Source organism: Macrotis lagotis, chromosome 1 (assembly GCF_037893015.1).
Source record: "Macrotis lagotis isolate mMagLag1 chromosome 1, bilby.v1.9.chrom.fasta, whole genome shotgun sequence".
Classification (NCBI taxonomy): domain Eukaryota; kingdom Metazoa; phylum Chordata; class Mammalia; order Peramelemorphia; family Peramelidae; genus Macrotis; species Macrotis lagotis.
In genome coordinates this window covers 708,868,324-708,891,394 of record NC_133658.1, presented here as the reverse complement: position 1 = coordinate 708,891,394, position 23,071 = coordinate 708,868,324, and the positions used below count along the sequence as shown (strand labels likewise).

General features: G+C 35.6%; 1 protein-coding gene across 2 annotated transcripts in view; it reads right to left on the bottom strand.

The window, feature by feature from the left end:
• CCDC148 (coiled-coil domain containing 148) overlaps positions 1-23,071 on the bottom strand; it is a 323,980-nt gene that overhangs the window by 36,206 nt on the left and 264,703 nt on the right. For both annotated transcript variants that reach the window (XM_074215932.1, XM_074215933.1), the window contains one exon: positions 13,430-13,548. In XM_074215932.1, the coding sequence (XP_074072033.1) occupies positions 13,430-13,548 (119 nt within the window). The remainder of the gene's footprint in view (positions 1-13,429; positions 13,549-23,071) is intronic.

Sequence of the window (23,071 nt, the reverse complement as noted above, 5' to 3'; positions counted from 1 at the left end):
AGAGTGCATCCCACAGACAGTAAGGGGGTTGGGCGAGACTGCAGAAATCTCTCTGCTCTCCTTGGGACAGGACTCTGTGGTTGCCCAAACTCAGATCCAGGTTGCAGTTTGGGCTTCCATACTACATAGCCAGTAGGGACTCTCCTCACAGCTTCAGGGCAGAGAGGAGATCCTGTGGTCATTCACATATCAAAGCACAGGCAAGAGAGCAGTCAGAAACTCTCATAAAACCCTGGAGGGATTAAGGTCCCAGTGGGGACTTTGAAAAGCAATTAAGGGAGGCAGAGGAAAACTTGGGAGGAGAAATGAAAATGATGCAGATAACATGAAAACCAAATCAGCAACTTGATGAAAGAAATACAAAAAAAAATACTGAAGAAAATAATTTGTTAAAAACCAGTTTAGGCCAAATGGAAAAAGCAACACAAAAGGCAAATGAGAAGAATGCCTTAAAAAGCAGGATTGGACTGCTGGAAAAGAAGATAAAAAAGCTGTCTGAAGAAAATAACTCCTTCAAATGCAGAGTGAAGCTAAAGGAAGCTGATGACTCTGCAAGAAATCAGGAAGAAAGAAAGCTATTTCAAAAAAATCTAAAAATTAGAAGAAAATGTGAAATATCTTATTGCAAATACAACTGACCTCAAAAACAGATCCAAAAGAGATAATTTAAAATTATTGGGTTACCTGAAAATCAACATCAGGAAAAGAGCTTAGACTTCATTTTTTCAAGAAATAATGCAGCAAAATTGCCTTGAGATCCTAGAAGCAGAAGGTAAAATAGAAATTGAGGGAATTCACTGGTCACTTCCTGAAAGAAATCCCAAAAAGAAAAATTTACAGGAATATTATAGCCAAATTCAACTACCATGGCTCTATAGTCAGGATTACATAGGATCTGGCAGCATCTACATTAAGGGCTTGTAGGGCTTGGAATATGATATTCCAGAAGGCAAAATATCTTGGTTTACAACCAATAATCAACTGCCCAGCAAACTGAACATTCTTTTCAGAGGAAAATATAGACTTTCAATGAACCAGGGGACTTTTAAACTTTCCTTTTGAAACAACTAGAGCTGAACAGAAAGTTTGATCTTCAAGTATAAGACTCAGATGAACCATAAAGGGGGTGGACGAGAAGGAGTGAGGAATGAGGAATGAGGAATGAGGAACTTAATGACACTGAACTGTTTGTATTCCTGCATGGGAAGAAGAGACTGATAACTCATATGAACTTTCTCATTTATAAGAGCAGTTAGAAGGAACACATATAGACAAGGCATAGGAAGGAGCTGAATATAGTGGTATAATGTAGTAAAAAGATAGAGTCAATGGGTGATAAAGGAAAGTACTGGGAGGAAGAGAAAGGAGGGGAAGAAGGGGCTAAGATATTTCACATAAGAGTCAAGAAAAAGCTTTTTGAATGGAGTGGAACAGGGGAAGGCGAGGGGGAATGAGGGAGCCTTAATTCTCATCAGAAATGGCTCAGAGAGGAAATAACATACATACTTAATGGGGTATATAAATCTATCTTACCCTAGAGGAAAATGAGGGGATGGGAAAAGGGGGAATGGGGAGGAAGGGGAATACATGATAGAAGAGAGGGAAGATCGTGGGAGAAGGTACTCAGATACAACACTTTTGTACAGGGACAGGGTGAAAGGAGAAAGAGAGAGAGAGAAAAATAGTATAAATGAGAGTGGGAAGGAATAGAGTCGAGGGACATACAGCTAGTAATAGCAACCATGGGAAAAATAATGAAGTAACTTCTTTGGTAGACTTATAATAAAGAAGGCAACTCATCCCAGAGACAAAGACATTGGAATCTGAACACTGACTGAAATACATTTTTTTTCTCTCTCACAATTCTTGAAGTTTCTCATCTTCTTGGGGGGGGGGGGGGGTTATGTTGACTCTAATAATAATATTATTGTAATAATAGAAAATAAATAAACCAAAAAAAAGGGAGGGGGAAAAAAAAGAATTTCAGCTGTAGTAGCACACATGAATGCCCCAGGCAGTCCCTCTTAATCATGGCCCCAGTTCCAAAAACCAGCAAAATAGAACTGGGGTCCTATTCCATTATTATTCCTAGGTGGGGTATCCAGGTGACTTAGGCCTGCTTTGAACATTTTGTAAAAAAAGAAAAAATTGTAGTTTACTTTGAAAGTTTACAAAGGACTAGTGATCAATTTATAGATCACTTTATGACTTTGCTATTTGAGTAGAAAGGTATCTTAAAGGTCACTAATGGTTTTTAATAGAAAATACATTTTTTATACAATGTTAAGAAAAGATAACAAAAAGTAGACAGAAAAGGATAACATCTGTTTTTTTTTTATTTAGAAGAATTCCATGACTATCAATTCCCTTGCTGCTGGCAAGTAACCCTAAAACCCAAACAGATAAGAAAAATCAATTTAACTTGAGGAACACAGCTGGCTCAAGTCCCTTCCTTCCCAAAGGGTCAAATCATTTTCTCATATTTCAAATACTAGTTTTTATAGTAAAGGAGAAACATTATGTTCCTTTGAAAAACAGAAATGTTTGTGTTTTCTAGTACAATAAGTGCAAAAATTATGGATAAGAACTACTATGAGGAATACTGCTTTTCTATAGAAAAAATAAAACACTTGTGCAACAAGAGTTCTGTTTGCTTGAAAAGTCATTGCATTAAACTCCTCAGCAAATGGAGACCAATTCCTCTTATTTGCCTAAAGTATATCAATCCAGGTTCAGAATTGTCCCATGTGAAAACACTAGGTTAGCCATTTTCTAGCACCACAAAGATGTTTGAGGAACTACCCAGGAGGTCAGGAAGAGTATTCTAGTGTTTCATTAACAAGCTAATACACCCATACCTTTGAAGGCTAAAGATACATCCTGTTTGTTGGTAGAGAAATAGCTGCAGGATTGTAATGAAAACAGAGTCCAGAGGAATTACAATAAATCCCTTTATACCACTTTCAATATTACCCCTCCTGTATGTTTAATTAGAATTTTAAAACAGCTTATGTTTTAAAAATCACCAAGGGGATTATGTGGAACAAGTAGGTTATTTGTTTGAAGAACCATGAGAAACAAATAGCAGATAAGCAAACAATGACCTCCAACTTCATTTATTCTCTATAAAATGATTCACAGAATCAGGAGAAGTGAGAACTCTACCAGACCCAGATAAGCTTGGCTTAAGAAATGAATTTTGACACAAACCATTTAATAACCACTAATGTAAAAGTCTTAATATGAAGGAGAAAGAAACTACCTGACCACTTCAAGGGGATTCTGGATTACATTAACTTACTCCAATAAGACTTTTGATGATAATAGACATAATATAGCAAAGAAATAAGGCAGTGAAATAGGAAAGGAAGATGAGGGTTTTTCCTTTATTTTAAGTAAGCTAGCTTAAAGCCTTGGTAGAACTAGAACTGGTGTAGACAATGAACCAATAGGAGGAGGAGGAAGTCTGCAGAAGCTTTAACAGTGATGTGTTATTGTTATTGTACCCATTCCTACATTACCACTATTAAAACGAGGCTGATCTAACTGCATTCAAGTTATGTAGCACAAATTCTTGGCCTTTGATGGAGAACTTTTAGGGACTAGATAAATACTAAGATAATTATTTGAAAATTCAGAAAAACATGTAAGCATTGTAAAATGATTACATTTGTATAGAACATTATCCAATTTTATTTAGGACTATTGAGTTTCTCCAGGTAGTAAGATTGGTGTACAAAGGGTTCATGGAGAAGTTAGGGTTAGAAGAGTGTCTGGAAGGAGAGGAAGTTTGGTTTGCGAAGGGACGAAGGGAAGAAAACAACTATTTTGAGCATCTACTATGTGCCATTTTGCACTTTCAATTACCTCATTTGATTTTCACAACAATTCTGGGAAATAGGCTGTATACATAATACATATATATATATACATATATATATATATATATATATATATATATACATTCATGGTAGTTAGTTCTGAGGGGAGAGTAGGGAAGAAGCCTTGACAAAGATCAGTAAGATTAATCACTTTCCGCTATCAAAAGGAAAACAATTGATCAAATGATGGTGTTGTGGCAAGTAGGCCATTTTTAATGGGTTCTCAAGGGTATAAGAATGACAAGGTTATGTTGAGTAAGAAAGGGAAATATGTGAACACAACAAAATGTCCAGTTCCTTTAATATTTTATAAGTGTAAAGGCAATATGTAAGTTGGAAGGAGTTTTCCTACTGATGAGTTCACAGATTCATCCAAGTATGAGAAACTGGAGGTGTCCCTATACTTGAACAGAACATTAGGTTATTTAATTTGAACAAATGCTTTTCTTGGCATACCCAAATAGAGGGTATTCCTTCTGACTGGCAATATCAATTTGAAAAATACATTTTAACTGAATTTCTTGAAGACTTCCTCCTCTTACTTTGGAAGCAATTTGATTGGATGCTCTCATAAAGTATGACAGGAAGGAGACATGAAGAATTAGCTACAAAGGAAAAAGGTTGAGTCCTGATTTTTATATTCAGATTTATCTCAGACACAAAATTAGGAGCTATCCCTTTGTATTTTTGTTTAGTGAGTACACAGCTGTTTTCAATAAACTTCATCTAGATTTGAATTTTCTAGAAACATAAACTAAAAAGCAAAGAAAGGAAACAAAAACAATAAGAATTTTCAATGCCTTTAAGGCCATCTTATTTTTTTTTTAAGCAGTAAACTTGAAAACTGTTTTAAGTCTTTTCATTCTAACTTAAAAAGTAAACCTGAAAAGAGAAGACATAAGGTTTATAAATCTTGAATTTTACTTCACAGGTACAAACATACATTTTAACCAACTAAATTTCTGAGAGATCTAGTATGATTAAAAATGAACATATTTTCTAGTTGTCAAAAGGAACTACTTCAAAGAGCTTTCCTGAGTAGAACTCCTTCTTAAATCATGGCCAAAGATATTCCACATTTTCCAAGAATACTATTGAAAACTTTATAGAACTCATTTCTCATTTTTAGAATGATTTTTAAAAGTGCTTTCTATTCTATTTCCCATTTTATATGCACGCTTTGGATCTATAATTATGTACAGGCACAAATTTTCATAGAACATCTGCACACATAGGTCATAGATCATATACTTAGAATTTGCAGACTTTAAAGGAAATCCTCTCATTTTAAAGAAGTAACTGAGACCCAAAGAGATTAAGTGAACTACCAAAGATCCTAGTCTACTTCTGTTTGTTTTATCCTAGTCAAGAATGTGGGTTGCTCATGGGCAGCTAGGTGGTACAGGGGATAAAGCACCAGCCCTGGAGTCAGGAGGACCTGAGTTCAAATCTAGCCTCAGAAACGTAATAATTACCTAGCTGTATGACCTTGGGCAAGTCACTTAACCCCATTACCTTGGAAAAAACAAACAAAAAGAATGTGGGTTGCTTTCCTTATATATCCATCTTATTCTTTTCAGATAAAGTCAAGAATAAGCTAAACGATATATTTAGGAAGATGCAGCTAAAGATCAAATTGTTAAGAAGATTGATATAAACATTACCCAAAAACAGAATATAAGACTTTCCCAGGGGGGAAGTGATGAAGAACTGAGAAATAAGTGGTTAAGAACAGAGAAAATTAGATGTTTTGAATATTTATCCGATGAATTCCACTTCAATTCAGCAAACATTTGTTGAATATTTTCTTTGAGCAAGGCTTGGTGCTAGGTGCTTAGTGATACAACAAGAGCTACAATACAGGTCTTGTACTCAAGTACCTTACAATTCTATACATGGGTCAGAATAGAAGGTCACTGATGTGTCCCCTCACCTATTTTATTATATATGTAATTTTATGATTCTGGCTAGGGAAAATAACTATCATACATGGGAGAGAATGATAAGTTCAAAGTCTAGGAAAGGCTGAAAGAGATGCATCAAATTTGGGATTTAAAGACAGAGAGGGGAGACAGCAACAAGAGGAGACCAGTGGTGGTAGGACAACAGTCCATTCTATTTTTGGAGGATTGTGTGAAAAAATACAGAGTAAAAGGACATGGCAGGTTGAACGTGGGAGGAAGTCTAGTCTACCTGGAATGCAGACTACATGAAGGGTAATAGCATGAGACCATGCTTAGAGCAAAGTTGTGAAAAGCTTTGAATGTTGTCAGGAGTTTCTAGTTTATCTGGTAAGCATTGAGGAGACACTGAAGGATTTGAATAGAAGAATGAATCAATTAATAACCATGTATTAATAACCAATATTAACTATTGTGTACCAGACCCTGCATTAGCACTGAGCATGATTATAATGGTGCATTAGGAAGAAAGCTTGGATAATTGTGAAGTATGGATTAGAAGGACAGAAATTGGGAGTTTATCATAAATGGCTAGTCAAAAAGAAATGTGGATATTACAAATATTACAAAAAACTAGAATTCTTTATGGCAGACATGTATATAGTGTCTTAAACCTTGCAAAGTGGGGGTAGCTAGGTGGCACAGTGGATAGAACACCGGCCCTGGAGTCAGGAGTACCTGAGTTCAAATTCAGCCTCAGACACAATAATTATCTAGCTGTGTGGCCTTGGGCTAGCCACTTAACCTCACTGCCTTGCAAAACAAAAAACAAAAACAAAAAAACTTGCAAAGTGCTTCATATACAATATTTCACTTGAATCTATTTGACACAGAATAACTTTAGTGAGAACTAAAAAGGCTCTTAGAGAAACTGGGAAAGTAGGAATGATAAGACTTGGCAACTATACTAGAAACATGAGGTAAGAGGGAGAAGAGAGTTGTGGATTATCATTAGCAAAAATTAAGGAATTGGAGAGTGGCAAATTTACTATGAAGATGAAAAGGCTATTTTTAGGCATATTGAAGTTGAGGCACTGATGGGATATATATAGGTAGAGTATTCTAGAAAACCACTGAAAATATAGAATTGAGGTGAGAGCTTGAGATGACAAAGAAGTAGATGAAATCAAGGAAAAGAGCATAGAAAGTGTTAACAATGAATTTTGCCTTTTTAAAAATATATTTTTTAAACATATTTCTATAATACAAGGACTGAAAATTCACCTTTCTCCTAGTCCCCCCCCCCTTTTTTAAAAAAGAGAATAGGGGGTGGGGTAGAGTCCCACTTTCACTTACTTTAATCATGTCAATCTAGCCAAATGAAAAGCATTCTTAGAGAAACTCCCTTAATTGTAAATGGAACAATAGCTTGCCTTCATAATCCCATCAAGAGTTCCTTTAGGGGGTGGCTAGGTGGCATAGTGGATAAAGCACTGGCCTTGGAGTCAGGAGTACCTGGGTTCAAATCCAGTCTCAGACACTTAGTAATTACCTAGCTCTGTGGCCTTGGGCAAGCCACTTAACCCCGTTTGCCTTGCAAAAACTAAAAGAGTTCCTTTAGGTATACTTTGCCTTGAAGGTCTTTTAGCTATGTCAAGTCTCTCACCTTTTCCCAGATTGCCCCCACCTCAGCCTAGGTTGGGAGAAGGATACCCTTCTTTGATTTGACTAGTCAGAGGTTTCATTTCAGATTACACCTTCTGATGGACAAGGCTATTTAAGGACAACAGTAGGTCTCCAATTTGTGGGATCTAGCTCTCTAACTAGAATCTCCCCCATTCATACTGGTGAAGTCCACAATTTAAGAGGAATATCAATAAAGGTGTTGTTAGCCTAGTTCTGTTTTGCTCTTCCCCTTAACTCTGGGAAGATAAACCCATATTTATTTCCAATAGATCAAAGCTTGATGAGGATACCCTCCATTTTGGGTAGTTTCTTTCTCCAAAAAAAACAAATTCAGGAAGAATATTGCAACATTTCCACATTTCAATGATAAAAGGAGGATAAGGACTCTATTCCTTTTAATGTCATTTAACTTTACCCACTTGACTGAAACATTTGTCTCTGAGATAAATAATGAACCAGTTAATGTTTAGTCCAATTTTTTTTTTATTTCTTGACCTATCTAAAGTTAGCCACATTGAATGACCTGCCCATCATAGTTATTTTCTCTTCCATTGACTTTCAAGATGTTGTTGTCTCCTGGTATCTGGATCCTATTACAGAATTATTCTTACCATCACATCCAATTGCTCTTCCTGCTTTCTTCTTGTTAAAAAATATGACCAGTTCTTTACCTAGAATTTTGAGTCCTGAGATGGCAGAATCCAAATGCAGTTGGATTACACTGTTGTTGCCAATTGAAAGAAATTGTTAAGAAAATACTGGCAGGGGGAAGCTAGGTGGCACAGTGGATAGAACAGCAGCCCTGGAATCAGGAGTACCTGAGTTCAAATCTGGTGTCAGACACTTAATAATTACTTAGTTGCCTGACCTTGGGCTAATCAGTTCCACTATCTGGCAAAGAAAAAGAAAAGAAAAGAAAATACTAGCAGATCTGTCCCACTATATGCCCAAGTGTTTCTTTCTTCTGAATTATCTGGGTCTCACACTAAGCTTTCCAAAGGCTTTCTTTCCCTTCTATGCTATGGCTCACAATCTCTTATCTTCCATATTTCACCAGTCATCTCATTCTCTAAACTAGTGTTGCCCTTGGTTACCATTCTTTTCTTCTTGGCAAAGAGATTCAGTATTTGTTCATTTAGAGTTATTGTAGAACTGATGAGGAAAGAAAGGAATTTTAGAGAACATTCAAGTATTTTTGATTAAAAGACTGGAAAATGAATAGAAATTTTGAAATGAAGACATGAAATTCTGAAAGAAAGTAAAGTCATTTGAGAAGGGGCTATATAGTGAAGAAGTATTTATATTCTAATAAGGAGAAAAGAAATAAATGTTCCTTCAGAAAAGAATTATGTTGGGAAATGAGTAAGACATAGTGCTGGAGATAATTTTGTTCTGTTTTAGTGATCTCCATCCTGAGTCATCAAACTTTTTTTAATAAAGGTCAGATAGTAAATATTTTAGGTAAAGTGAGACAAAATCAAAATTAAGTATATTGTAACTTCATTACAAAAGAGGAAACAAATTTCTACACATTTTTTATTGATGGAATTCTAATTATAATAATGAATAGAGTTTTTTTAATAATACAGGTCTAATATTGAGAGAAATAGAATGTTTTGGGTGGTAGAGATAGCATTTCACTTAATTGGGAGTTCAGTTAATGTTCCCTATCAGCAAAATTAAATGCAAATGTTCATTTTTTAATTATAATAATTAATGAGATTTTATGTATTTCATGATTGAAAATGTTTTTTTCACTCAGATTGGACAAGTGAGTGAACTTGGACAAGTTATTTAAGCTCTCTAGGTCTCAGTTTCCTCCTGGGTAAAATGATAGAATTGGAATAGAAATTTTTAAGGTACTGTGTAGATCTAATATTCTATGAAGAGGTAACTCTCTTTTCACTAAAATTCTACCTTTTTTCCCCATTTGTTAGACAGAGTATCATCTTGCAGTATTTTTCCTTAGTCCTGCTACAAGAAAATTCATTGCTTCTTTATATTCACAATATTATTGCCAATCTGACACACCAAGGTTTTTATTTTGTTTTGCCCCTCACTATTGAGATAAAACATGAGTGAGGAAAGTATTCTCCCTTCAACTCTCCTTACATAAATTGTTTCACCACTGTTGCATCATGTATTAATAGAGAAACTCAGAAAATTTGCTATGTGATTGCTTGATCTACATTCATATAATCCCAAGTAGAAAGAATACATGAAGCTAACCAAAGGAATCTCTCAGTATGATGGAAGAGACAACATGGCAGGGTGGAAAGTGCCAATGTCAGAGTCTAATTCCGACTCTGACATTTATTTGAACTTAGCCAAATCACTTAACTTTCCTGGGCTTCAATTTCCTCACCTATAAAATGAGGATGCTGGACTAGACTCATTTAAAGACCTTTTCAACTTTAAATCTACAATCTTAAGAAAAACCAAGTGATTGAAATAAACCAAGAATACCTACTGAATAGATTATGATACTTTTTTAGATGGACATCCTATAGACCTGCTTCATTAAAATAGTCTTTCTTGGAAAAATACAGTAAATGGACAATGATCTGGGCCCAAAATAGCATAGATATAAAAGAGTGGGTGATACTGTATTTTGTAAATTATGCTTTTAGTGAGCATAAGCTTCTCCCTAAAATAAGAGCCCTTTTTTCTAATATTCATATTCTTCTATTAAAGCTGTAGACTCGTGTCATGAAATACCAGTCTCTAGGGAATTAAAGTTACCAGGATCATATAAAGGGTGAATGCCAAGAATGAGCAATATATTACCAATGAAGAATAACATAGGGCAAGTGCCATAGAGAATGTCACCAGAGAGATGTCTGACTAGAAAAGGAGGTAAATAACTCATTTTAGAACAACCAGGCATATCAGATGGAAAGCTGGGTCTTCCATTATTTATTAGTATGTGAAATGTACAGAGTCCTAGAAGTTTTCCAGAAAACTGGGTGGATCTATAGACAATAATGATAAGCACACAAGATGAATCATCATGGATACATTGTAATGGCTATCATTGGGAGAGAACCCACATTAACAAGCTCACAAAGCAATAAAATTAGAAAAATCATGCAGCAATAACCCCAAGTTTTCTCTGAAACAAAAGTTCAACTTTTTAACATCAATTCCCTCCTGGTATATGCATTTACTATAGTGTTATATTCTCAGCAGGCACTCAAATATTACAAAAAGTTCTTTAGAATTTTTTCCATGAAACATGACTATTTGGGTATCACAACATGGCAAGGTAGAAAGTGCCAAATGGTAACTGGGAAATTTTAGCCACACACACACACACACACACACACACACACATACAGAAACATATATATACATATATATATATATATATATATATATATATTATATGGGGAGAGAGAGAGAGACAGAGAGACAGAGAGACAGAGAGACAGAGAGAGAGAGAGAGAGAGATTCTCTAATATACTGGAATGAAAACTTCTAAAAGTATGTTATTACAGTTATTAATTGAAATGTCACCCAACAATAAAAATAGTGCTATATAATAAAAAGCTCTATCCTAAATCTTGAGTGTCCTAACACACCATGGTAGAATTTGTTTAAAAAATAACCACCAGGGTGGCTAGGTGGCGCAGTGGATAAAGCACCAGCCCTGGAGTCAGGAGTACCTGGGTTCAAATCTGGTCTCAGACACTTAATAATTACCTAGCTGTGTGGCCTTGGACAAGCCACTTAACCCCATTTGCCTTGCAAAAAAAAAAACCTGAAAAAAAAACACAACAACAACAAAAATAACCACCACTGAGCTAATATAATCAAAATGACAATTCTACAAAAACTAAACTACTTGTTTAATGCCCTACCTATCAAAGTTCTAAAAAATTACTTTAATGAGTTAGAAAAAATTTTAAGTAAATTTTTATGGAGAAATAAAAAGTCAAGAATTTCCAGGGATTTAATGAAAATTATATTATAAAGCATCAGTCATCAAAGCTGTCTGGTATTGGCTAAGAAATAGAGTGGTGGATCAGTGGAATAGACTACATGCAATAGCAGGCAATGATTATAGTAATCTGCTGTTTGATAAACCCAAAGAGTCCAGTTATTGGGATAAAAATTCTCTCTTTGGTAAAAATTGTTGGGAAAATTGGAAGTTAGTATGGAAGAAACTTAGATTAGACCAACACCCCATACCCTTTACCAAGATAAGATACAAATGTATATAGGATTTAGACATAAAAAACAATATTATAAGTAAACTAGAAGATCAAGGAGTAGTTTACCTGTCAGATCTATAGAAAGGGAAGCAATTTATGACCAAGGAAGAGATAGAGAACATCATTCAAAACAAACTAGATGACTTTGATTACATTAAATTAAAAGGCTTTTGCACAGAAAAAACCCACTGTAACCAAGATCAAAAGAAATGTAGTAAATTGGGAAACAATTTTTGCAACTAGTATTTCTGACAAAGGACTCATTTCTAAAATATACAGAGAACTAAGTCAAATTTTCAAAAAAAACCCAAAAACCAAGCCATTCCCCAATTGACAAATGGTCAAAGGATATGCAAAGGCAATTTACAGCTGAGAAAATCAAAGTAATCCATAATCTTATGAAAAATTGCTCCAAATCATTACTTATTAGAGAAATGCAAATTAAAGCATCTCTGAGATACCACCTCACACCTCTCAGACTAGCCAATATGACCAGAATGGACAATGATCACTGTTGGAAGGGACGTGGGAAATCTGGGACACTAATACATTGTTGGTGGAGCTGTGAACTCATCCAACCTTTCTGGAGAGTAATTTGAGATTATGCCCAAAGGGCAACAAAAATGTACATACCTGAGGTGGCTAGGTGGTACAGTGGATAAACCCCAGGCCCTGGAGTCAGGAGTACCTGGGTTCAAATCCGGTCTCAGACACTTAATAATTACCTAGCCCTGTGGCCTTGGGCAAGCCACTTAGCCCATTTGCCTTGCAAAAACCTAAAAAAAAATGTGCATACCCTTTGACCCAGCAATGGTATTGCTGGGGTCTATCCCCTGAAGAGATGATGAAAAAGGGAAAAATATCACTTGTACAAAAATATTTATAGCAGCCTTGTTTGTGGTGGCAAAAAATTGGAAATTAAGTGAATGTCTTTCAACTGGGGAATGGCTTAATAAACTGTGGTATATGTATGTCATGGAACACTATTGTTCTATTAGAAACCAGGAGGTATGGGAATTAAGGGAAGCCTGGAAGAATTTGCATGAACTGATGCTGAGAGAGATGAAGAGAACCAGAAAAACATTGTACACCCTAACAGGAACATGGGGGGGGTGATGATCTTTTTTTTTTGTTGTTTTTAGGTTTTTGCAAGGCAAATGGGGTGAAGTGGCTTGCCCAAGGCCACATGGCTAGGTAATTATTAAGTGTCTGAGACCAGATTTGAACCCAGGTACTCCTGACTCCAGGGCTGGTGCTTTATCCACTGCGCCACCTAGCTGCCCCCTGTGCCACCTAGCCACTCCAATGATCAGTCTTGATGGACTTGCTCATCCTTTCAGTGCAACAATCAAGGACAATTTTGGGCTATCTGCAATGGAGACTACCATCTGTATCCAGAGAAAGCATTATGGACTTTGTACAAAGACCAAAGACTATTTCTGTCAAATTAGAAAAAATAAGTTTTTTATTATGTGATTTTGCTATCTTATACTTTTCTTCCTTAAAAATGATTTCTCTGTCATTACATTCAACTGAGATCAATGTATAACATGGAACCAATGTAAAGACTAACAGAATGCCTTCTGTGGGGGGTGGGAAGAAAGAATGGGGGAAAAATTGTAAAACTCAAAATAAAATCTTTCTTAAAAAAATTTTAAAAAATGAATATAGTGTTAAAAATATAGTGTTAAAAAAACAACCACCAAAATAGTCCTTTCTCCACATTTTTGTCATTTTTTTTTTTTACCTTTCTTGGTCTTTAATTGCTTGCTCAGCCATTATTTTCCTTACATGATCCAAGCGCTGAAGATCTCTCTTTTCTATTTCTTGCCACTTCTGCTCTTTTTTAGTCCAGAACTCTTTGATCTAGGGTGTAAATGTTATATCACATTTAATACAAGCAGATATGTAAAAACAGAACAATAGGAAAGAAAGATGGGATACCATTATCCTTTGGGTAATGTAGACAGAATTAAGTTTAAATGGCAATTTGGCTTTTTGTGTTTCATATCTTCATCTAGAACCCCGTAGCAAATGGAAAATAAATTAAAACAGGAGAGTACAAAAATTCAGATTGAAAATTTGTAAGGTAGAAATGTAGCTCATGCTGGGAACCCAGGTTTTAATCTCTGGTTAATAAAATTGACTTTCAGGGAACCACAGTAATAGAATAGTATTGTCTCTAAGGTTTATGACCTACTCATTGCCCACGAATATTTTTATCCTATTACAGCAAAGTAGTTTTTTTTTTTAACAAATATAGTATTAAAAACTATTATTACTTTAAAAGCATGATTTTATTTATGCTAATGGAGAACAGGATGTTGAAAGCTTCGAGCTTTAGGGGGAAGTGGCAGGAGGTAAGTGGGAGGAAGGAAGAAAAGGAACAATGAGAAGTCGAGGTTTGTAGTGGTTGAGCATTCTGTGGTATAATAAAGGCCACATCTGACAAATTCAGTAGGGTGATGGGAATGAATCCAATATACATATCTCTCAAGATTGCATGTAATATCAGTAGGATTTAGAGCTGAAAGGTATCTTAAAGATCATCCAGGACAATCTTCCTCATTTTAAAGATGAGTATGCTGAGACCTAGAAATGTCAAATGATTTTTATAGTTGCACAGTGAGTTGCAGAATAGGGATGTGAATCCAGGTGATCTGATCCTGAATTCTGTGTTATTTGCACTATACAATTTAGCCTAATCTGACACTGGACCAGAATGTCTGAACAATAATGTTCCATTTGGGTGCTCCGACTGCCCATGCTTGTGATGCTGTCTATATGAGTTTGGGAAGATGCATATTATTTGGTAAGATTGTAGCAAAGGGAATGAAAAGTTGGATTTAGAGTAAGGAAGACTTGAGTTTGAATCCTGCCTCTGACATCATGCCCAGTGGTCCTGGTCAAGTCGCATAATCTCTCTCTTAGTTGCAGGTTCCTCATCTATAAAATGTGAATAATAATATCATCTGCCTTACCAGATTGCTATTATGAAGATCAAATGAGATCAAATACATAAAGTGCTTTGTGAACTATTAAATGCTGTATGTATTTATTGTTATTATTGTTGTTCTTCTTATTATTATTATCGTCATTGCCAATTTTTTTTACTGTTGTTATTCAGTTGTTTTCAATAGCATCTGATTCCTCTTCACCCCATTTGGGGTTGTCTTTACAGAGATACTGAAGTGGTCTGCCATTTCCTCCAGCTCATTTTTATAGAAGAAGAAACTAAGGTAAACAGAGCTAAGTGACTTGTCCAGGTCACACAGCTAATAAATATCTGAGGTCACATATGAACTCAGGAAGATGTGTCTTCCCAATTCCAGACCTGGCATTCTATCTATTGTGCCATCTAACTGTCCACTAGTTGTTAATTAATACTTATACTTTAAGGAAATAGATGCCTATTTTCTACAGGTCAAGCTATATCCCAGCATAATGAGGGATAGTGTTTGGACTGCTATTTTTGTTCCTTCATGTTGGCAGCAGTGGCCAATTCAGGGCCCAATTGTTTTGTGTCAGCTGAGATGGAGGTTTTGTTGTTGGGGTTTTTTTGCCATTGCATAGGAGAAAAAAATAGCCTCCACTGCTTAATTCATCTGCCCTTCCCCTCCTGTCTCTAAGGTCTCACCACAGCAACAGTAGCTATCAGATCCTGGAAAATGAGAAAAAACACCTTGAGTACCAGAACCAGGATTACAGTCTCTCAGTAGTAAGTGATAATAAAAATAGCACTTTCTGAATATTTGCTGAATAATAAATAGTACAGTAGGTGTGGAATCACAGAATTTGGAGACCACAGAATTTATTAAATCCAACCTTTACTTGGATAGGATTTCTCATTACAATATTACAAAGGAGGAAGGATGCCATCCTTTACTGGTGGAAGACCTCTGGTTGAGAGAGGGACAGGAAAGGAATGCTACATGACCCTTCCAGGCAGCCTATTCCACTTTTTGTCAGTTTTCATTGTAGGACAGCTGGGTAGTACAGTTGTTAGAACATTGGTCCTGGAATCAGGAGGGTTTGAGTTCAAATTTGGCCTCAGACACTTGTTACTTACTATCTTAGACATGTCACTTAACCCTGATTGCCTTTATCTCCAATCATCCTGATTCATATCTGGTCACTGGACCCAGATGGCTCTGGAGGGGAAAGTGAAGCTGGTAACTTAGCACATCAGCCCCTCACTCAAATCTAATTCATGTGCTTGTCATGGCATCATCTCCTTGATGTCATGATATTCCTTGAAAAGAAAGGACAGACATCATCAGTTTTCAGTCAAATGCTTCTTTTCTGTGACATCCCTATCTAATCTTTTTCCAGTCTCTTTGAAACCTGCTCTCTCAAAATCAAGAGTGAACATCAGACAATATGCCCAGCTGGTTTTTCTTTCTTTATGTCCCGGTTCCCATCATATTTCCTTTAGTAACTCATCCTTCCCTACTGTGCAGAAGAATCAGGTCGAGAAGGGCATTTTATCTTCTATCCCCTCCAAATTTTGAAAAATGAAATTAATACAAGTAAAATTTATCACCTATACTTTTGCCAAAGAAGTCCAAAAGTTGTCTGCTTCACTTAAGTAGATTAAGTTATACTTCCATGCTAGTTTGTGAGATGTCTTAAACTTCTTTTTTTTTTTTTAGGTTTTTGCTAGGCAATGGGGTTAAATGGCTTGCCCAAGGCCACACAGCTAGGTATTAAGTGTCTGAGACCGGATTTGAACCCAAGTACTCCTGACTCCAGAGCCGGTACTTTATCCAATCCACCCCCTTTCTTAAACTTCTCATGTATTTTTTTTTTCCATTTGATTCTGTATTCAGTGAAGTTTTCTCTCTGTGAATCTTTATCCAAATATTTTCCATCCTATGCCCCACATACTACTTTGTTTATGGATTTCCTCACATGAGGGTATTCTTTTGAGTAAGTTAAGCCCTTGCATAGGTATATTATTGTCCAGCCCTACCAAATGAAATATCGATAAGGTCAATTTTACCACCTTAAATTAAGATCTCTACTTCATCATATTTATTACTCACATTTAGATATTTGAGGCCATGGATTTTCCTGGCAGTAGACATGGAGCTATGACCCTGGGCAAGTCACTTAACTTCTCTTTGCCTTCACCTCCTCAATGGTAAAATTAAAATAATAATAGCATCTATCTACCAGGATTGTTGTGAGGATTGAATGATCAAATATTCATAAAGGGCCTGGCGCATAGAAGACAGTGTGTAAATTCTAGTTGTTGTTGATGAAGTTATCATGACTTGTTTTCTTCTTGGGTTTTAATCTCCAGTAAACTATTGGTCCTCTCTGCTGAGATTTTTCTTTCTAGGCTGTAGCTGTTGCTCTCTGTGGTATATGACTTGGCAGATACATGCAAGTATTTTTCTCCTCCTACTTTAATATCCCCCCCACCCTCCCAGTCTTTGTTAGGCTTATTCCTTCCCTTTCCAAGAATCTATTATTCATATATATATATATATATATATATATATATATATATATACATATATATATGTATATATTAAGCCACAATCTAAAAATCCAAATTCTATTCTCAGATACCAAGACATTTGCCTTTTCATATCTGCCTTTCTTTTTTGAAATTTCCTATCAACAATAGTAATATAAATACCAGCAATGATCTCCAAGGTCTTCATTTGTTTTCCCAGGTTTTCATAATGTTTAAAAAAATGTTTTCTAGGTTCTTACTGGTGCTATCCTTTGTGCCTATGTGAATCACTAGAAATGATTAAGTTATAATGCTTGATAAGAATTTGAAGGCCCTCCAACAGGTCCCAGACATGTGTCACAGGAAGATAACAGTCTTGTTTGTTGTTTATATTGTGTTAACAAATAGCAGCCTAGGTAACCCTGAGTGGAGAGTCATCAACCACTGTCACTCTTCATCTTCTGCTGACCATTGCTGAATGACCTCTCATCTGGTGGAATGTGTCTCTTCATCTCCATTACCTACAACATTATTCCTGAAAACACAAGAAAATGCTTCCTTCAAAGATGACCCAGCTACTCCCTCATTAGTGAAAACCTCCTACCTATAATATGGCACTAAATGTTCAGTGAGCCTTCAAATTTCTGGGTGTCAAATTTCTTCCCTCTAACTCTTGATAAAGGCAACAATTCTTCTCTGCCTCTTCACACCTTCCCCCCCGCCCCCGCCTCCTTTGATTCTTCCTAGGAAAAAGCTCTTCTCTTTTTTTCAAGGAATATTTCATTCTCTCTATTAAGTTGGAATATTCAGTAGAAATATATTCTGACATGCCTTTTACTTTCACCTCTAGGACAGAAATTAATCTGCATTTTGGAAAAAAGGCTTTACCCATTGTAAAATAGCATTTACCATACTATTGGAGAAGTGAATTTTCTTTGGTTCACTTCAAAATTCTCTATAACTACTAAAGCAAGTCCAAGAGAACTTGACCTTCTTTCTCTTCACTCCCTTGAGTTTTAAGATTTAAGACATGAATATAAGCACAGTCAGCTTATTTCACTTTCTCTTTATCTCTAGGCTTTCTTTTCCTATTAGGTGTATGTTTTAGGATAAAGCAAGGGAGGCTTACTTAATTTATTTAGCAGATATAGGGATGACAGATGAAATAAATTACCTTATAAAATATGTACAAATTATTCTTTCATTGCTCTCCAGAAATTTATTTTGTACTTTAGGATGCTAGGCTCTGATACATTAGAATCCAGTGTAACTATGAAAGGCATTTATAAAAACAAACTTGTTGAGATTAATTGCAGTAGAATAGATAGGCTCTAGAATTTCACTAAGCATAATACTCTACATGGGACCTTTAAAGCATAGTACTTTACATAGGACCTTTAAAAATTAATGCAGGGGAGGGGCGGCTAGGTGGCACAGTGGATAAAGCACCAGCCCTGGAGTCAGGAGTACCTGGGTTCAAATCCGATCTAAGACACTTAATAATTACCTAGCCGTGTGGCCTTGGGCAAGCTACTTAACCCCATTGCCTTGCAAAAATCTAAAAAAAATAAAAATAAAAATAAAAAAAATTAATGTGGGGGGGGCGGCTAGGTGGCATAGCAGATAAAGCACTGGCCTTGGAGTCAGGAGTACCTGGGTTCAAATACAGTCTCAGACACTTAATAATTACCTAGCTGTGTGGCCTTGGGCAAGCCACTTAATCCCATTTGCCTTGCAAAAAACCTAAAAAAAATTAATGCAGGGTTATGAACTGAATGGGGGAAATATTCACTTCTTTAAGATACAAATTTAAATCAGGACTGGTAGCACTTATCTAGCACTATGGGAAATTTATCTAGATGTAAAGTTTAAATTCATTGCTTTTTAGATTTTAACTATATAGCATTATTTTTAGTATTCTAATAATAAAATTATTTAGAGAGTTAATGACAGTAATGAAGAGATTCAATTTCATTTATGTTGATGGCCAAATAAGTTTTTTGGAAGAAGAATATGGTTGGAGGGAGGAGTAGAAAAATATTCATTATCCCCTCTATTGCTTATTAGAATGAAAGATGCTGTTCTTATTTCACAGTTCCATATTTCGTTCATTTTGGCAAAGTTGTGCCAATAAAAATGGAAATAATCTACAGAAACTTCTCTCCTTATATATTCATAAACCAAACTACTCTTTACTCTACTATACTTTTTCAAAGAACTTAAGAACATTTTATATACTAGCTCACTTTTATAATCTTCTAATTAATTTGTTTCTTATTAAAAAAGGACTTCCCTGCAAGCATTATTTTCTATGCTATTAAAGTACATCAAAGTCAAATTAAAAAAAAACCTGAAATATAGTTACACAACTGTTAAATTATATATTTTTCATTGCTACTTCAGGCTCAGAACTACTGTAATATAGCATGAAATAGAAATTGCTTTTCACACATGAAAAATCACAAGGTTAAGGTTAAGACACTATAATCAAGGAAGAGTTTGGACAATAATTTCAAACTATTTATGTCATGTTTAACCTATGAATGCAATAGCTTTGATTGTATTTTTCTCATTTGACTCATTTCTAGAGGATTAATGAAGTACTTGGACCTGGGGCCATAAAATAATCAATTAAGTCAGTAAGTATTTATTAAGTACCAATTATAGACCAAACATTGTGCTAAATGCTAAAGATACAAAGAAAGGCAAAAGATAGTCCCTCATCTCAGAGGGCTCATAGTCTGGGAAGGGAGGAACTACATGAAAACAATTATGCTCAAACAAGCTATAGAAAGCATAAATTGGTGGTCATCTACAGAGTGGAAGGTGTTAGCATTAAAGAGGATCAGTAGAGCTGCCTTTTGGAAGGTAAAATTTTAGGTGGGACCTGAAGGAATTCAGGGCAACCAAGATGTCGAGATGAAGAAGAAGATTATTATGGGTATGAGAGACAGTAAATGACAGTGTTCAGAGTCTGGAGATGGAGTAAAGAACAATATCATTTTTCATTATCATTAGATTGCAGGGGGGAGGGGAGGAGGCACTAAGGGATAAGAAAACTGAAAAAGAAGGAAAGACTTAAAAAGTTGTGTGTGGGAGTCTTTGATTGCCAAACAAAAGATTTCATGGGAAGATTAATTTGTAGCTGAGTTGGACTAGAAGGAGGAAAGACTTAAGGTAGACTATTTAGTAAGTTACTAAAGAGCAGATATTAGATGATGAGGTGCCACAGCAATGTGGTGGCAGTGTCAAAGGAAAGAAGAGCAGGCTTCAAAGAAATATTAAGAAGATAAAATCAACAGATCTTGGCAATATTTGGGGGAAGGGGGAGTAAAAACAAGGAGTCATAGATAACACCTAAAAGGTGATCATGGATAACTGAAAAGATTATTGTACCTTTGAGGATGACAGGGAAGTTGGGAAAAGGAGAGAGTTGGGGGGGAAGATGAGCTGGATTGGAAATTTTGAGATTAAGATTTCTATTGTTCATGCAGTTTAAGATGTCTAATAGGTGGTAGAAAATTTAAGTCTGAGATTTAAAGTGGAAATCAGAGCAGATCTGGGAATCATCAATATAGAGTTGATCAATGAAACCATGGCAGCCGATGAGATCATTAAGTGAAATAGTACAGAGGGGAGAAGAGGGTCCAGAACAGAGCCCAAAGGATATCTACTTTTAGCAAGCAAAATCTGGACAAAGTTATAATAAAGGAGACTGAACAGGAATGATCAGAAAGATAGAAGGAGAACTGAGAGAGAACAGTGTCAAAAAGAAACCTAGAGAGAAGCAATTGTCAAGGCAAAGAAGGTGTCAAAGATTTTAGATAGATCAGGAAGGAAGAAGATTGAGAAAAGGACATTTAATTTGACAAGAGATCATTGATAACTTTTGAGAGTAATTTCAGATGAATAATGAAATCAAAAGTTAGACTGAAGGGAGTCAAGGAGAGAAAGGAAGTGGAAGTAGAGATCATAGATGGCCTTCTCATAAACTATAAACACAAAAGGGAGAAGAGATGTGCAATAATAACTAGTGAGAATGAAGTGGTTTTTTTTTTTTAGAATTATGGATACACAGGAATGTTTATAGATAACAGCAAAGCAAGCAGTAGGCATAAAGATAATGAAGATAAGTGAGAGTGGGGACCAATCTGTAAGAGGAAATGGGAAGGAATGGGATCCTTGTGAATGTAGAAATGCTGGTGCAACAAAACATCAGACACTTATATTTCTTGAATCCAGTAAAAGCATAAAGCAGTTAAAACATGAAAGTTAAAGAACATTTAAAAAAATTTTCTATTCATTCATTGAATTCAAGAACCACATACGTTCTAAAGTTTCTCTGGCTTGGGTTTGGAATATATCAACAAAGAAATGTGTAAATTTGCCACATGTTAAACAAATTAATATATTGAAGACATAGCACTCAAAATCCTCCTCTGATACCTCATCATGGTATAGAAGTGGTTTTTGGTTTCTAAAGTCTGTTCAGTGAAACACAAACTAATAGGGATTTCTATAAATATGAAAAGAAATTGATACAAGTAGAAATTCAACAGTGGACCTTGTCTCTCATCTAAACATCATCTTAGCTCATTATAGAGAGGACTGTCACTAGAAGATTAGGAAATCAGTTGTGAACTTTTTTATTTTGGTGATAACCAGTCATTAAACCATTTGCTGCTAAAGGATATAATGATCACGATCTACTTCTATAGGGAGGCACCCACATTGAAAAAGTCAGTTTGTTTTGAGGTAATGAAGTATTTCGAAATCACTCTCCTGTCTTGACAGACATGTAAATATGTATATTAAAAAGTCTCATTGAAAAACAATTTTATTTCATCCTGAAAGGTTCAAATGATGTAAGACTATGTCAGACATCTAGTGAGAGAGCAAATGCCTCACAGAATAATAATACTTACAATGTATTTATATGGCATCTTCTAAATTTCAAATATTTTCCCATACTATCATTTCACTAGCTCTTCAAAATAACCCTGAGGTAAGCAAAGAAGGTATCAGTATCCCCAGTTTTAAAACAGATATACTGAGAATCAGGAAAACTGAGTAACCTGCCTATGGTTAAGCTTTATTGGCTCCTTACACAATCAATAGGGAGAATGAAGAACTAACTGGGTGACTCTGGGCAAGTCACTTAAACTGTGATTGTCTCAAAAAACAAAACAAAACAAAAACCTTACTGTGATACCATAGTTTATTATTTGCCTACTATATGTCTTGTAATTAATAACATCCGTGTAAGAGGCCAAGTGTTGATGAATTGCTCATTTCAAGGATTGATTAATGTCTTATAATTAATTTCAATGTTAATCTCTTATCACTTTATTGCATTTTTTTTATTATTTCACTGAGTTCTTACTGCACAGAATCTCCTAATTTTAATTTTGGTGTTCTTTTTACTTACACTATGCTGCCTTCTAGTAAACCTACTGACGAATGATGATGTTTGTCCTTCATTTTCCAAGAAAACCATGACATCGGGAGGCAATGCCATGACGAGCACATGAATTCAATTTCAATGATGGGGGTGCTGTGCTAAGTCAGCAGCCTCATTGTCTCCTCCAGAGTCATCTGAGTCTAGTAGCGGGATATGAATCAGGATGGCTGGAGATGATCCTGGATGTAAGGCAATTAGGGTTAAGTGACTTGCCCAAGGACACACAGCCAGTAGGTGTCAAGTGTCTAAGGCTGGATTTGAACTCTCATCCTCCTAATCCAAGGTCAGTGCTCTATCCGCTAAAGCATCTAAGCTACTCACAAATGAATAATTAGTCTCAAGATAACTAGAAAATGAGAAGTAAATATAAATTGTTTGCCACATCTAATTTTCTTCTGAAGCATATGAAGAAAATTTCTTCATATGCTTAGATTCTCAGTGACAATCTCATTCAAGTGAGGGCA